Consider the following 17,680-nt stretch of genomic DNA (forward strand, 5'->3'; position numbering starts at 1 on the left):
CACACCCTTTTTTGCTTGGACTTCACCTTTTCTTTCAGCATGTTTCTTCTCAAAGACTATCAGTTACATCCCCACAGCCATTGTACACAAACTGCACACGTGTACGCAGTGGCCTTCCTGTTCCTGCAGTGATAACAGTGACAGATAGTGTCCTAAGCCTGGCATTCACGATCCCGTAGCATGCAGTGCCAGCTTCCCTTCCTAGCCGTGTCTCTCACTACCCAGGCTTGGGTGGTGTCCGCTTTAGCCAATTTGGCTCCCTCTGCTCCCCCATGTCCTCTTAGACACAGATGATTGATTGGTGGTTCTTACCCACTCGGAGGGATAGATTAAAAAACAGTCTAATTGTTGAAACATGAGATAAAATCTGTGTTGCATCTCTGGCCTTTCCTTTTCTGCAGTGCTATTTTGCATTATTTCACTACTGACTCTCGGTTCCCAGCTGGCACTGCCCGTTAGAATCACCTGAGGTTGGGGGGGCAGTGGTCGAGCCATTCCCCAGACCATTCTATCTGAGTGTCTGGAGAGTGAGGTACATGTTCAAAAGCACCAAGTAATTTTTACAATGTGCGGATGGGGCCAAGGATGGCTAACTTGTCCTGTGACCTTGGCCAAGTTAATCTCTCTAGGCTTCAGTGTCTTCTACTATAGAATTGGGGGATAATGGTATTTCCCTCCTAGGGCTGTTGCGAGGGTAAATCGAGATAATCTGAGCGCGTAAAGTTAGAGCAGATGTTCCTAGGGGAGGTTGCTGTCATTATCAGATTATCACTGCTGTTCCTCTGCATGCCCATCTTCCCCTTTCTCTCCTGTCTCCTACTTTAGAGCCCACCTCAAATCCCACTCGTCCCGTGATTATTTAAGGTATAAACTAAGCTGTTAGAAAAAGAAGTCTCTTTTTGTAGACACTTTTCAAAACACAGTGTTTAAATGAGATGAGGGTGGATTCTCTGTCATGTGATAATCCCGTAATGAGCAGTCCAGGCAAACAGCGTGGCTCTTCTCCATGCTGCCATTCAGACTTCCAGATCCTTCCCATTTTCTTTGGTCATTGCAGGTTCATCTTCTAGCCCATGGGAAGTGTGGGGCAGAGGGGGGCTGTCAGAGCTATAGACTTAGGTAGGCAAGATTGTCCTGAAATTGTAGAGCACCTGGAATTTCCTCTCATCTCCCCTTGGCCTGGCTTTACAGTTGCATCTAGCTGCACGAGAAGCCCTAGCTGAGTAACCAGGTACTCGGCTGAAGACTCTGTTACTGTGGAATGAAGGGAGGTCAGATATGGGGGGACAGCAAATGGCCTGCCAAGTCCTGGACGCCTCCTGATCCCTGTAGGCCCCTACAGTCTGCTGCTTCCTCCAGCCCATTCCATTCATTGTTGCCTGTGTTGCATGTCTTTTATCGTATATTGCATTGGGAAGTAAACAAGTTTGGGGTTTCTAAGTATATTCAAGGGATTGCTTTGTGTTTTTATGCTTCCCAGGAAGGTAAAATCATTGCAGGTGCTCATTTAGGTGCAGTATTTGTTGAATGAATTGGTGTCAGAAATTTTGGGGTATTTGTAACAGCTTTGAGTTATAGTTCACATACCATACAATTTATGCTTTTAAAGTGTCTGATTCAAAGGCTTTGAGTATATTCAGAGTTATGAAACCATTACCACAAGTTTTAGAACATTTTCATTATCTTAAAAAGAAACACCCATGTCACCTACTCCCTTCCATCCCAACCCTAAACAGCCACCGATCTACTTTCTGTCTCTGTAGATTTGCCTGGGATGTTTCATATAAATGGAATTGCAAAATACATGGCTGCTTTCCCCTAGCATAATGGTTTTAAGGTTCATCTATGTAGCATGTCTTAGCACTTCATTCCTTTTTATGGCTTAATAATATTTCATTTTAATGGAGAGATCACATTTTGTCTGTTCATTGGTTGATGGAAATGTGGGTTGTTTCCAACTTTTGGCTGTTGTAAATAAGGCTACCATGAACACTTGCGTGTAAGTTTTTGTGTAGTTGTATGTTTTCATTCTTCTGTAATATGTACTAAGGAGTCTAATTGCTTGGTCAAATGACACCTCTGTTTAAGGAACTGCTAGACCATTTTCTAAAGCAGCGGCACCATTTTATATTCCTACCAGTGGTGTTTGAGAGTTCTAATTTCTTTACATTTTTGCCAATACTCGTTATTATCTGAATTTTTTATTATAGCCACTTTAGTTGCTATGAAAGTTGTATCTCATTATGCTTTTGATTTCCATTTCTCTGATGATTGAGGATAAGCTTTTCTTCCCATATCAGTTGCAGTAATTCAACCCCAACTGTGTTCTGCCTACCACATATATGGGTCCTAGGTGAGCCATAACCTACCTTGTCTCTAGCTGAACATTCCTAGTAACTTGGGGCTTACGAGAATGAAGGGGTGGTGTGTGTACAGTACTGTGTCTGTATAACATTCTTATATCCCTGTCCTTCATATTGAGAATCTTGGTTCTAGGTCATCTTCTTAATACTATTTTACCAACAAACGGAAAAACCTTACTAATGCTTGCTTAAAGGCTTAATTAGACAGGCAATCCTGCAAAAAAAATAAATAAATAAATGACATCAGGTATAACAAAGGGGAGGTATAAACAATCTGGGGTTAATTAGCTCAATTGTGATTTCAAATTTTATGACATTGATTCTATTTGGTAGTGTTCATTGTCATCACAACTTCATTCTTGTTAAGTGTTCCATTCTTGAAAAGTTGTGCACGATTAAGAAACCATATATATTGAATATGGTTTTCATTTTTGATTTCCATTATGTCCATAGTATCTGTACACGGGCAATACCGTAGCTCCTGGTTTTTATATAGCAAGTCCATAAAGCCCTTGGAGGTGCTTTTTTCAAGGGGAAAAAGAATTTGTCATTTTATTCCTCGGCTTTTGTTCTTCAGATTTCCTATGCAGAACAGGAAGGTGGTGGTGTGGTTTTTAACACCTAGAAACAGTGTAAATACCCTTGACTCAGAAGGCAAAGGCCTGGGTTGGGCATGCAGAGTGCCTTGCACATGGAAGGTGCTTCTTGGAATTTTGTTTAACTGATGCATGAGGAAGGCACATCCTCTCTCTAGGCCTCATTGTTATGAGTCGGGAAAAGTGGAGGGTGGACTAATATGGTTTCAGAAGTCCCTTGCAGCTCTAAAATGCCTTTGTGTAATGATTGCAGTTTCAACTTAAGAGGTTAAAAAATAAAAGCAAAATGCAAAAAAGTCTTCTCAAAAGGCCCAGCATGCACATCTGGAGTCTGTGGGTGGATCTTGTCTCATCCATGCCTTGGCTCCTCCTCGGGTCCTCTGTTTGGGCAGGAAGCTCTCTATTACTACGGGGCCATGGGCCTGGAATGTGTGTACATGACTCCGTTATAGAAATGAAATCACTTTTTTCATGGTACAAAAGTAAAGCAGCCCTAAATGACTATTCACCAAGCTGAGAATGACTGGTGAGGTCATTTTACATGGGAGACTGTATGTTACCACGACTGGTTTCCATCTCATATATTGCTGTCCACTCCTGAGGCCAAGTCACCTGACGGAGCTGCTGGCAAGAGCTGGGTCTCTAAGCCGAGCACGGAGGTTGGTTTGGTTTCCAGCTGTTGCTGAGTGGCCGGGCCGGTGGCACGCTCACGTGGGTGCGCTCTGCAGGGGCCATCTGATAAGCGTGGCTGCTTGTTCATATCAGGTGTGCGGGGAGAAACGCTACCTTGTCCTACACACAAAACAAAATCGCTGGAGACCCTTTATCTTCCGAGAGGAAATATGTAGGGGGTGTTGTTGGGCTGAATGAAGATGATTATCTTAGCTGTTGGCAAAGAAACTGGACGAGGAGATTGAACTCAGTTTCCTGAAACTTCCTGAGCAGACAGATAGGCGTGTTCTTTGAGGTTTCTGAGAGTTTTTAATAAACCCACTTTTTCTTCCCTTTTTTTTCCACCCTTCAAGATCACAGTGGTGAGGGACTTAGACACTCTTCATCTATCAGGTGCCTGTTCAGTTTGAGATAAAAAAGTTAATGGCGTTGTGTTCTTTCTATAAATTCTTTAAAAAAAGGTGCCATCTCAAAGGCTCGTCATCTTTGTCATAATTAATATATAGAAAAGTGAGCCTTGGCGAAACAGAGTCCTCTCCCTGGCATGATTACTGCTCACTCTGAAAGTGCTGTCTCTTGTGCGGGGCTTGCTTGCAAGCTCCCGTCTCTCCCTCCTCCTGTCCCCCCCCTTCTTTCCACCTCCCCACCGTGTCATCACCACCCCAGAGCAGGTAGTGGACTTTCTTACACGTGGTGCCACCTGTACGCATTGGTAGAGTCAGGATTGAGGCTGACCTGACTTCCAGCCTCTTTCGTTTGCTTTGGGATCTATTTCCAGATCCCTTTTGTTCAGCAGCGAGGAGTGCATATCCTTAACTTTAAATAAGTGTGTAGAGAGTCGGTGTTGTATGATGCTGCCTGCTTGATAGTTGATGGTGCTTTAAAAAGAGAACATGTGACAACATCTTTATGTGTAAATATTGACCTGGACAATTGGAAGATGATTGTATGGTGTGTCATGTACTTTGCATTTGATTTGTATAAGCAGCAGGACGGTTGACCTATGATTCGGTAAGATTGTATCTCACTCTACCCTAAGGCTCCCTTTTTGAATACCAATAAAATGTGACCATCAGTGGCTCATGGGGGCCAGGCCACGTCCCTTCTCCTAGTATCAGAAGTGATTCTCCTCTCACCGCTGCCCCTTCCTGCTGTCTCCCCTGTGTCTACCCCGAACTCCTAAGCTGTGTGGAGCGTGAAGTCCAGAACTCAGAGTTCCCGGGTCAGTGCCTCTGAGTGAGGCTCTCCCACCCCCTTTTTCTGTGGCACTTTCTCTGCTCTTCCAGTCTCTGGAACTTGGACTCTCCATTCCTCTGTTACATTTGTTTATTCCATTGTTTGAAAAAATGCTGGGGTGTCCCCGGTGTGTTGGGCGCGTGTTCATTCCAGGCCACAGCACGAGGTGTAGCTGTCGTGCCTTCCAGAAGCGCCGTTGGGTGGAGGAGGCCTTGGCGCCTGGTGCCCCGTTCACTGTCGTGTGCGGCCCCTCCTCTTGCGTGTGTCGGCCCTGGCAGGCAGGGACCGAGCTTTATAAGGGTGCAGTGTCCACTCCTCAGCACACAGCAGCCAGCAGGTGCCCGGTGACAATGGGATGCAGTTGGAGGTCCGGGGTGAGGATTTTTTGAATGTTCTCCTTTCCAAACTATCAGATGAGGTAACAGTTCTCCTTTCCCTGGAATGCGATAACGTACGTGACAGCCCTATAGAAAAAGGCAAGTGACGTAGCAAGGCAAGTTGTTACCTTCTATCCACTTCTTTTCCTGTCCTGTATCACCCTATTGCTATTCCCACTGTCCCTTTGAGACCATTTCCTTCTGCCCTGACGCTACCTCTTTCCTTCCGCCCTCAGCGGCTGCGGAAAACAAGAGTAAGAGAAAAATCTGCCTGGTTCTGTATCTCTCTGTCCCTGTGGCTTCTCTCAGTACACATCTGAAATGTCACTGTCTTTTTCTGTATGTGTCTCTCTCAATATATTGGGAGACTGCTGGGACTGCCGGGGAGAATCTGGCTCCACGCTTGACGGGAGCACCCTGCTCTGTGTGTGTCTGTGCGTGTGTGTCTGTGTGTGTGCGTGTCTGTGCGTGTGCGTGTGTGTGTGTGTGACATCTCGTGCTGCTTTTGGCATGTGTGTGATCTTGAATCTCAAGCATTTTCGATGGTAGGAAAAGCGTGTGTTCTCTTAGACTAAACCCAGTGTCTGAGCACCTACAAGTGGCTGATAAAATCACAGAATTTTCACACCTGTGGAATCTGCCTTCCGGGTGGACACCTGGCTGCCAAAGCCATAGAAGCATGCAGAGGTGCAGGTCTGGGGGAAAGACATTGCAGCTTGGGCTGATGTGAGGGAAAGGGATGAAACTGAATCCTAACTAGTGATAAGAAATGAGCTTCGTTGCTTACATTAAATTTGTATTTTCCCTTGCCCTTTCGCCACTTAACGAAATGAGCATGGGGGAGAGCTTGGGATAAACAGCAGGGAGAACATCTAGTAACATACCTCGGTGTAATCTTTCTCTTTTGAAAGGGACCTTGTGTATGATCTCAGTCTCCCCTGAAAAGCAGTGACATTAGCCTTTTTTGGCCTGAATTTTTGTTTCTTACCAAAATGAGATTAGAAGCTTTTCTACAGGCAGAAAAGTCCTTCATGGACACACAGTAATGAAAACACTTGTTGAGTTTTTGTGTTGTGATGGAAACGGAATGAGGAGCTGTCCCCTGAGAAGGAGCTGAAAATCCTCCTGAGCTGTGCGGTGACAGGTCTTGCTCAGGCTACTCCTGACCAGACTCAGGGAGTGCCCTGCCCCATGCTTGGAGGGTGGGGACTCCTTGTGCCTCCCAATCGCAGATCCCCCCCACCCAGCCTTGAGCGCCCTTAAACCAAAGCTTTCGGAAGCCTGCTATCTATTCAGGCCCATCCCCGTGAAACTGAATAATGGAGATAAAATTCATCTGTGAGATCATGGAATTGCAGAAAAGACCTTGTTGGATTAGCTGACAAACTGCCAGTCCAAGGAAGAGTCCAAACCCTGGCCCAGCTCAGGCTACTTCACCACGAGCCAGGGAGTCAGGCCCACAGGGCAGGTGGAACTATGCCTTGTTTATTCGGTCAAGAAGCATTTACCGAGAGCCTGGTGATCCAGCAAGATGACAGCCTTCCCACAGGTTCCTCACGCCCTAGGAAGGGAGATGGACAGATGTGAAGATAATAGGAATGCTTGCTGCGGTAGGACAGAGGCGAGCAGGAGACCAGGGAAGCCCAGAGCAGCACAGAGCTCTGGCTGGGCATGGGCAGAAGAAGCAAGGACTGCTGCTTCGGGGAGGTGGCTCTGAGCCTCACAGAAAGGGAAGGGGCTTCACCTGGGCAGAAGAAGGGTGGCAGGCAGAGGAAGGCCTGCAAGGGCCTGGAGAGAAGTCAGTTCAGCAGCGTTTTGCAGAAGGCGGGGGCCTCATTTGGGGAATGTCCTAGCACATCAGACATGGTGTCTGTCCCTGTTTCTTTCGAGCACCCACCCAGTTGTCTACTTGTTATCTGTGGCTGCTTTCGCATGACAACAGCAGAGTTGAGTAGCTGCAGCAGACCGTGTGATCCACAGAGCCTAAGATATTTGCTGTCTGGTCTTTTACCAAAAAAAGAAAGTTTGCTGACCCTCGATACATTTTTATCCTTGCAATAGAATGAGGAGGACCCGAGGCATGAGTAGAGGGTTGCAGCCCTCCACCCACGAGTTCCCTTCACCCCATGCCACCTACTCAGTAGCCTCAAGTGTCAGTAGCTTCTGGCTGCAAGTATTCTAGAAATAGAATAGTATCTGTGATGTAAGAGGGGGCACCTCCCCCCAAGTGTCCCCTAAAATGTGTGATTACCCCAACCCTCGCCTGTCGTAGTCTGTGCCTTCGTTCACGGAACCGCTGCTGCGTATTTGCTTGGCGAGTGTTGCCCGGCAAGGTCAGGATTGAAACCAGTGATGGGAGGGGTAGCCGTTGATGCACCCCCTCTCTTCCCTGGTGCGACAGCGCATTTGTTGGGCTTCTGGACCCGGCATGTGGGAGCTGTAGGAAGAGCCGCAACCCCGAGCCTGCATCTATTTTAAAAACGCAGAGAATGTGTTTCCAGCCGCTGTGCATTTGAAATGCTGCTTTCCCAGATGCAGGAGTGAAGGTTGTGAGGAATGACACAGCAGATGCCAACCTACGAGCACCCGCTGTGGTCCGTGGCACCTGCCGTGGGGAGTGCGAGACTAGACTCTTCACGAACGTTAACTTATTTAAAGAGCTGCGTGAAGCAGAGGCGTGGCCATTCCCATTTTACAGATCATGAAACAGGCTCTGACAGGCTGTGTAACCCCCATTTTGACTACGAAATGACACTGCTTCCAGCCACGAGGAGGAGTATATTGATTTTTATGCTCCAGTTATTCTTAGCAAGTAGGAGGCTCATTGAAAACACTGGATTAAGAGGTCAAGAATTTCCGCATTGCACACAGTCAGAAGAACTGGTTTCCAAGGGGCAGGTACGGTCCTCCTCAGCACTAACCTCTGTTTAAATACCCCCGTCAAGTAGTATTACAGTTTGGGATCTAATTTCTTATTAGTACTTTGTATAGAAAACTGTCAGCAGTAAATAATGATGAACTAATGATGAAATTTTCCAAACATTTCTGGACAAGAGAAGCATGTAGGTTTAGGGTTATCCTGTTTTCCAGCTGAAATAATCAGTCTTACACACAAATCCGATCACAACCATCCCCTCCCTAAAACTTTTCATCGTTCTGCCGTGTCTTTAGGATAAAGATCAAAGTCCTTATTGAAGTTAACAAGGAATAGGAACCTCCTCTAGCCAAGTAATACAAAGGGAGTTTGTTGGGAGGAGATACTTAAAGAGTAAGGAGACCTTCATGAAATCTAAGAACCGGGTCTGTAAGGAGCTGCACCTCATGGAGCCGGAGCCAGAGCCCTTTGCTATGGCACAGCTGTGTCTGTGGCTTCTGCTCCTCTGTCCACCAGCTCCGTCGGTCTGTTTGTCCCCCGCCGGCTTCCTCAGCTTGCACATGTCTTCACGACATCTGTGCGTGGCCTCAGCTTGCCGCACAGCCTGGAGTGGCCCGCCAGCCCTGGCACACCTTCCTAATCTCATGGCTTCACTTCCTGCTCCCGGCTTGTTTGCTTTCTCAGCTTCCAAATTGCAAATTTTTTAAGCTGGTTGTCCGGTTGGCACAGCTCACCCTTTTGAGTGAGGCTGCATGTGTCATAGGTCTCTGACCCGCCTGTAGGTGGGCAGACCTGGCGTCAGTGCAGACCAATCAGATACATTCGGAGCCATAGGGGTTCTAGGAATCAGAACATGGCTGCCAATATGGACTTCTCTTTTTTTGGTTTTTCTCCCTGCCTCTCTGCTCATAAAGATGTTAGGCTTGTGCTTTGTAGACTTCATGGTATCCTTTGTTGTTCTCTGTCTTTTGCAGATATCATTAACGGAGCTCAAGAAAAATGCGTATTGCCTCCTATGGATGGCTACCCCCACTGCGAGGGGAAAATCAAGGTAAGGCAGGAGCAGCGCGGGCCCATGTTCATCTTCTGGATCTGCACCAGCACCTCCTCTTCCCCTTCCCTCCCTCTGCCTTCCAGGGATGCAAATGACTTTCCCCTGAGGCAAGTCACTCCTGCCCGTGTTGGGCTGTGGCCATGACAACTGGCTCTGCTCATGCCAACTCCGCAGGGTTGGGCAACAGTGGCTCTCACTCTCGGCCTGAAAGAGCCTGGGCCCTTTCGGGCACCTGCTGTGTCTTTGAAGTCGCCTCCCCCTCTGCCTTTCTCAGCATTTAGTGGGACCAGTGACAAGAGGCTGCCATTATTTAACGTCCAACTCCCTTCTCCCCAGCCCCCTGCTCTGAGGTCTCCAGATTATGGTTTAAATGTCACATTAATGTTTGTGGTTGAGTACCCAAAGATGCTGGACTGTTCTTGTACTCTTAACCTTTTTTAAAAAATCCCATTTGTGTGGCCTGCCCTTGGGAAGACAACTGCCTGCTGGTAGTTTTCGGAGAAAAGGGTCAGTTCAGGTGTGCACCTAGGACGGCAGGGCCGACCCCAGAAGCATGTGCGTGGTCTCCGTTCGGGCCGTCTGTGAACGCTCATTCCCGCCCTGGTCCCCGCACCATGTGTCCAGGCACCGTGCTCTGGGCTGTTGGAACTAGTTCCCGGAGGGGGTGTGTGCACGCAAGAGTGCACTTGCTTTTTGCCTTTGGCACTTGCTCTTGGTAGAACTCTCCCGGCCATCACCTCTCCTGGGCTTTATTGCCCGAAGTGTCTCCCGGCCTCGCGCCTGTCTGGGCACCTCTGCCGAGGCTGCACGAGCCCCTGTCCACCTGTGTGTCAGCCAGGAGCTGAGCCGAGCACCTGGCCGTCTCGGCCTCAGCTCAGTGGCACCTTCGCTCAGTCCTTTAGGCCACGGCTTGAGCCGTTCACCCCGTGTCCACCCTTCAGCCCTTCTCTGTGAGCAGGCGTGCGGGGCCCTGGGAATGGCTGCTCAGCGATGTTCTGCTCTGGCTCTCGTTTCAGTGGATGAAAGACATGTGGCGTTCGGATCCCTGCTACGCAGACTACGGAGTGGATGGCTCCACCTGCTCTTTTTTTATTTACCTCAGTGAGGTGAGTAGCTGCTTTTGGCTCCTAGGGGTAGATGTGACCGTGCCGTGTTGTAGCCGAGCCTGGAATTTGAAAAGCTTAAAGCTGTGCATTGTTTCTATATGAAGGACCTGTATGAAGGACCCTATATGAAGGACCTACTTCCCCCACCTCCCCAAGAAGGATGATTTCTTTTCCCCCCTTAAGGGAAAAACAGGCTGAGTTAGCTATTTACTTTTTTCCCCCAAATTTATTTTATTGCAATAAAAAACACATGAGGTTAGTCATCTTAACCATTTTCAAATGTATAGTTCAGTGGCATTAAGTACATTCACATCGTTGTGCGACCGTCACCACCATCCATCTCCTTTCATCTTGCAAAACTCTTTCATCTTGCAAACTTGCATCATAACTCTCTTTCATCTTGCAAAGCTAAAACTCTATACCCATTAAATACTAACTCCCCATTCCCCCGACCCCCAGCCCCAGCCAACCACTGTTCTACTTTCTGCCACTGTGAGTTTGACTACTCTCGGTAACTCATGTAAGTGGAATCACATAGTATTTGTCCTTTTGCAGCTGCCTAATTTCACTTAGCACAATGTCTTCAAGGCTCATCCACACTGTAGCATGTATCAGAATTTCCTTCCTTTTGAAGGCTGAATAATATTCCGTTGTGTGTGTATTTCCACATCTGGCTTATCCATTCATCCATCCAGGGACATGTGGGTTGCTTCCATCTTTTGGCTATTGTGAGCAACACGGCCATGCACATGGTGTTCAAATATCTCTTCAAGACCCGGCCTTCAGTTCTTTTGGGAGTTTACCCAGAAGTGGAATTGCTACATTGAATGTAGCATTGAAATGCTACATTGTATTTTTAACTTTTTGCTACATTGAATGTAGCATTGAAATGCTACATTGTATTTTTAACTTTTTGAGGAACTACCACACTGTGTTTCGCAGTGGCTGCACTATTTTACATTCCCACCGGCAGTACACAGGTGTTCCAGTATCTGCACATTCTCACTGACACTTGTTATTTTCTGGTTTTTTAATAGTAGCCATCCTCATGGGTGTGAGGTGGTATCTTATTATGCTTTAGGTTTGATTTCTTTAATGATACTGATATTTTCTGGGCTTGTCGGCTGAGTTGGCTATTTACTTACAGGCCGAATTAGTTACTTCTACCTTCTTTCTTTTTATCTGAGCTCCATTTCCATTTGTACCCTCTACTTTAAATAGCTCCCTCCCTGAGGGTTGCAGAGCATTTTATAGACCTCATGGAATTTGTGCCAGGCTTCTGTGATGTCTGTTTCACTTTCAGTAAAATCAGGGAGTGGGGAAGGGTTAAGACTTTGCCTCGGGCATGCTACAGGGGAAGAACCTTCTAGGGGATCGCAGCCTGCTGGCTTCCCCGCTCCCCTCCGTGGACAGGGCAGCCCTGGATCTTGCGAAACAGCTAATTCAGAGGATGGGCCTCGGCAGACCCTCTGCTGCCTAATTTTTTTAATTCTGTCCCGTTTTTGTTCGGTGTTGCTATTGTCATTTGAAGCATAGTAACGGCTCCCTGGAGATGCCGTGCAGGAAGGGGAATGCTTCCGTTTATGGGGCTAAATTAAATGCTTTTGCCATAGTTTTCCTTGAGGGATTCAGACACCTCTCTTTTCTGTGCCATAAGGTGACAGGGACAGCTTCTTTGGGGGATGGGGTCAGACTAGCATTGCGATAGGGCGTGTGCCCCTGGATTCTGTGGGGTTTGCCCCTCTCCTGGCCCACCACCTCTCCTTCCTGCTACACTCAAGTCAGGCTGTTTTCTTTTGGATGAAGGTGTTCCATGGTCACCCATGGCTGTCATGAGGACCCCAGAGCTAGTGATAAAATTCCTCTTGGAAGTGGAAAGCACCGAGGGTTGGGTGTGGAGTGCTCCTCATTAGCAAGCTGCTGGCGAATTGACTTGGGAGCATTTATGCAGCCGTGTTTCTGGCTTCTGGCTTTCTGGCTCTCCTGGCCATGCCAGGCCTGCCGCCTTATTTCCTTCTGCAGAGGAGAAAGGCCTGGGGCCGTGGGTGAACCTTCACTGTCGTGAGAAGTCAATTAAAAGTGCCTTTCCTGCCCAGAGGAAAAGGTTCTTCATTCTGTTTAATTTTCAGAAGTTTTCTTCCCCTTTCTGCTTGATGGAATTTAGCCAGAGTCCAACTGTGCTCCGTGATTGACAAGCTGGGCTAATTTCATGCTTTCCTAAGAGTTTGTGTGTTGGGGTGTGCAGCGGAAAGAGAGGATTTTACATTGCTGTCCCAGCCCCCTCCACCTCCTGGGCCAGTGGCCCAGATTGAAGGGACAAAATTATTTCTGACCTCTTCCCTTCCTTTGGCCACTGCCCCACCCCCACTCCTGATGAAGGATGGACATGGCAAGGCTCAAAGAAAAATGAGATTCTGGGAGGGAACGGGCAGGTGAGAGGAGTGGGGGGCAGACCCAGTTGTATGAAGACGTGATGGATCACCTTGTACTGATTATCAGAGGCTGAGTGCTTCATTTCAAAACCTGTAAACTATTTTTTCTTCCTGAGGGTATGCAGTGGTGCTTCATTAGCCCATTCCGCTCTCTCCATGTGCAGCTGATCAGGTGGTTTTTGTTGTTTGGCTAAATTCAATTCAGTGAGCAATTATTGAACTTCTATTGTATTCATTGTCAGTGGTTAATGAGCCATGCTCCACATTCATCATCTTAAAAGAGGCAAATGGGAGAGAAGGGAGGAAGGATGCAGGAATCTTTTTTGAGGTTTCAGTCTGAAAATAACCCCGACCCTCTGGGTTTTTAGAAAAATTTCCATGTCATCCTAGTGTCGTTAATAGGCACTGAGAGTTTGAGGATAATGTCACCAGTATGGTCACTTCAGTAGGAACACTGCCATAGAGCCTTGTGCCTGACTTCAGCTTCTGTTTCTGCTGCTTTCCAAGTAGTATGATTTTTTAGAAAAAAGTTAATTAACTTTTGTGCCTTGGGTTCTTCCTTTATAAAATAACAATTTTAATATTGTTAAAGGCCCCTACTGTGAGGATGTTGTAAGGATTCCTGAGTTTATATGGGAACATATTTGGAGTAAAAACCTGGCAGATAGACACTCAATACACATAACTGATACTTGATGGTTTTTTTAATGTTGTCATTATTGAGGGCAGCTGTGGTGTGTCACTTAGCCTTGGACATTATGTGTGGGACCTTGGTTCTATTTTAGAGTAAGAATCAATTTCTGATTCTCATTCACCAGTCTCATTTAATTTTATGTCCTTTGATCTCTGAGAACATAGAAATTCTGCTGTTTCCCTTGAATCTCTATTTATTAATTGATAAATAAAAATTGTGTATATTTGTGCCATATAACTTGATATTTTAATGTAGGTCTACTTTGTGGAATGACGAAATCAAGCTAATTAACATGTGCATTGCTTCACCTGCATATTTGTGGTGAGAACACTCCCTTCTGTTTTGTTCTGGGCGTGGTACTTGCGTTTGGGTTGGAATGTGAGCTGGTGCGCCCCTGCAGCTGTTAATGTCAAGTTAGTAGCCATGTTTTCCAAAACCAATTAAATTTGTTTCTAGCATCTTTAAATTCCTGTACAATATCTGTGGCTTTGTAGGAACTGTATGTTAGTCCAGTTGTGTGGCTTTCTCTCTCTTGCTGTCTAGAAACTTACTCTGTTAACTCATTAAACTCTGAAAGCTGGTTTTTTTTTTTTAATTTCAGCATATTATGGGGGTACAAATGTTAAGGTTACATGTATTGTCCTTGCCCCTCCTCCCCCCTCGAGTCAGAGCTTCAAGGGTTTCCATCCCCCAGACGGTGCACGTCTCATTCATTATGTATGTATATACCCATCCCCTCCTCCCCCCTCCCACACACCTGATAAATGTTATTCCTGTATGTCCACTTAGGTGTTGTTCGGTGAAACCAATTTGCTGGTGAGTACATGTGGTGCTTATTTTTCCATTCTTGGGATAGTTCAGTTAGTAGAATGGGTCTCAGCTCTAGCCAGGAAAATACAACAGGTGCTGAAACCTGTTTATTTCCTGTATCACATGCCAGGTTTCTCTTGCATTTGGGAAAATGATTGAGAGGGACGTCTTCATTGGACTTGCTGACTTGATCAACACATGTACCAGTGACTTTTATTTTATTCTTATCCTTATTGGAAGAGCCAATTCTTGTTTAGATCTATGTTTAACATCAGAACTTTGACAGATACCTAAAGGACATGGAGTATCGTAAAATGCCTCTCGTATGGTCAGTCACCAGTGGAATTGATGTAAACCTCTCACCAACCCTGATGAGTTATGGAGAGCTGGGTCCGAGGGAGCCCAGAGGGTTAGTCACTTCTCTCCAAAGTCCTGCTCTTCTCATTGCTATTGTCTCCTTCATGTTGAAGGAAAACTAAACTCCGGACACTGACTTGTAGTCATTGACTTTACATTAAAAGTCTTATGCGTAAATCCTCTTGTCTTTGAAATATGATTCAGATTTAGCTAGTTTCAATTAATCTTCATTCCTAGTTTTCTAATACTCTAATTTTGTTACTCCACCCAAAAAAAAAAAAAAAAAACCACTAACCCTTCTGAGGACATAAGTCATAAAAACCAGGTGTCAGCCATTGCAAGTGGTAAGAGTCAGTGAATGATTCATTAGGCAGCCTTGTATTTCCAGAACTCGGGCAGTTCATTTTCTATATCTGTTTTTGTGAGCCATGTCACTACTCCCATTATAGAGACAAGGTCCTATAAAGTAATTACTCTGAATGTCATTGTTTCAGGTATATTAACTTAGCTGTCTGCAGAGCCTTTTATTGCTATCAGCTTTTACAAAATTTAGAATGTGTTTCTTTACTTCTGTTGGTATTATATTGATAGATGATGCTGATATATTTGGCACCCACACATTTCTTGTTTTTATATGGTTGCTGCAGAAGTTAGCAGGGATCATACCTCTCCAGACTTCTTAATTTGTTTGTGCTGTTTTTTAAAGCGCTTCTGTTGCCATTGCAAATAGAGTGGCTTCGAAATAATCAAATTGCCCCATCATTGATTGCTAGACCTTAGCAATGTGTACAAGCTGTTGCTTCAAATGTCAGTTTGGACTGTGTGTGTGAGTGTGTGTGTGTGTGTGTGTGTATGACACCCTCTTAAAGGAACAAAAGAAGCAGTTTCATGCTCTACTCATCAATCTGTTTCTTATATTTCATGAACAACAGGCATAAAGCTCTTTGCCTCTTTCTGTTCTCCCTTGGCAATATGTAAAACTAATATTGGCTAAGCATGCTATTAACCTTGAGTTTAAATTCAGCGTACTTAATCCCTTGATTAATGCCAAGATTAATGCCCAACAGGAAAGGTTGAAAGCTTAAATGTTTGTGAATGCGAGCATGAAATGAAATCCTAATAACCAGTACAATGATTTGGATTTATGAGCTTTGTTGGCTGCTAAAGATAACTTGGAAATGGTGTTGCACAGACTAATTTGTCAAAGTGGGCAGCGATGAAGAATTGACTATTTAAGTTGCAGCAGAAAACCTGAATGAAAAAACATAACATTTCTGGATGGGTCAGGGAGTACTTTAAAAATATCACTAGACTGTTGCCTGAGAATACCAACACACACCTTTAAAGGCTCAGCCATTTGAAATAGGAAATTCCCTCTTCACAAGATAATATTTCCTAGCAGTAAAGGAGGTGGCAGAGATTTATGATCATGTTCTTTTCACTTTCTGTGTTCACCCTTTATTGGTATCTTTTTCATCTATTTGTATTCGTTGTTCTTATTACTTGAGTTCTAAGACATCCTTAGAAAAGGAATTAAAAAAAAAAAAATCCTGAGCTTACAGAACACTATTTGTCAGTCTGCCTGACTGATCTCTTAATTCTTTCCCCTCAGCTTCTCCCCTCTCTGAAGTTCTTAGTGATGCTTCCTGTTTGCCGGAGAATTTCAGATGCTTTACCATTTATATTAAGACATCTTGTTCTGGCCTCTGCCCTACAAAAATCAGGAGAAAGGACAAGATTTGCCATACCCCAAACTAATACCTCTTTGTTCCTTGGAATACATGTGGCAAGATGGGGCTTCCGTGCGGTCCCATCTCCAATTTCTTTTTTTACATACTTTTAAGTAAATATTGTGTCTTGTAACTTCTATTCCATGCTCAAAAATATTTTTAAAATTTTTATATTTTAAACTTTTTAATATGGAAAATTTCAAACATATACAATAAAAGAGTATAATGAACCCCTACATGTCCATGAGCCAGATTCAACAATTATCAATCTCATTTATACCCCTACCCCCCCGCTTCATTATTTTGTAACAAATCTCAAACATCATATCATCTATAAGTGTTTCAATATGCATCTTTAAAGGAGACTTTTTAAAAACATAACTATTCCATTGTAACTGCCAGTACTGTTTCACACATGAAAATTAATGTATTTCCTTAATACCATCAAATCAGATTAGTATTCAGGTTGTCTTATAAATAAGTTTATTTGAACTGGGTTTCAAGTAAGGACTATAAATTGCAATTTTTGGTCCTTAAATCTTTGGTGTCTTAAATCTCTCTTAATTTTTTAGGCTCCCTTCCATGTCTTATTTTTCTCTGTTGCAATTTTTTGTTGAAGAAATTACTGGGGGTTTTTTGCCTGAGAGAGTATACCTTACTCTGAATTTTGATTCTTACATCCCGTGTTGTTGTGTAACCTAGTTATCTTCCCCTTGTATTCCCTGTAAATCGATAGGTAGATCTGAGGCTTGATCACAGGAAGGCTTAATATTTTCTTTTTTTCCAGGTTACTTCCTGGGTGATGATGTTACATACTTCTGTCTGGAGGCACATAGTGCCTGATTGTCTTCCTTTTTATGATGTTCGCAGTTTTCACTGCCTTAGGTGCATTAATTCTTTGGGAGTTCCTTCTTAATACATCAGAAATACTTTTATCAAGAGGAAAGACTCCTTATCTGTTTGGTCACCCTGAGAAACACTTCATATAAGAAACATTTATTTCCTAGTCGGTTTCCTAGCATCTTCCACCGATGACCCGCACTTTTTGTGTTTTTTTGGTTTTTATTATAATTATGAAGTCATTGATTGAAACATAATTGTTATGTTTGATCTGTTGCAATTATTTTCTTAGTGATTCTCAAATTATTATCCCTGCATTGGCCAGGGAGAACCTATTCCTACTGCCTTCTGTGTCCTTTTGAGGTGACCCTGGTAGTTTTTAATAGTTCTCTTGCTCTGTAGTGTGACAAGATCTTCCAGGTAAGTCGTGCACAATCCTGCCCTAGGCGTGGACCCAGCCGTTTCCCCAGGGATCCCCAGCTCCTCTCGGTGGAAGATTATGCCCAGGGACCGCAGTCTGGGTGCCGGGTGTTCATCG

General features: G+C 44.9%; 1 protein-coding gene across 5 annotated transcripts in view; it reads left to right on the forward strand.

Moving 5' to 3' along the window:
• Positions 1-17,680, forward strand: part of MGAT5 (alpha-1,6-mannosylglycoprotein 6-beta-N-acetylglucosaminyltransferase) — a 316,936-nt gene that overhangs the window by 176,542 nt on the left and 122,714 nt on the right. For all 5 annotated transcript variants that reach the window (XM_076005478.1, XM_012740066.2, XM_020288503.2 and 2 more), the window contains 2 exons: positions 9,094-9,170; positions 10,190-10,279. In XM_076005478.1, the coding sequence (XP_075861593.1) occupies positions 9,094-9,170; positions 10,190-10,279 (167 nt within the window). The remainder of the gene's footprint in view (positions 1-9,093; positions 9,171-10,189; positions 10,280-17,680) is intronic.

Source organism: Microcebus murinus, chromosome 8 (genome assembly GCF_040939455.1).
Source record: "Microcebus murinus isolate Inina chromosome 8, M.murinus_Inina_mat1.0, whole genome shotgun sequence".
Taxonomy (NCBI): domain Eukaryota; kingdom Metazoa; phylum Chordata; class Mammalia; order Primates; family Cheirogaleidae; genus Microcebus; species Microcebus murinus.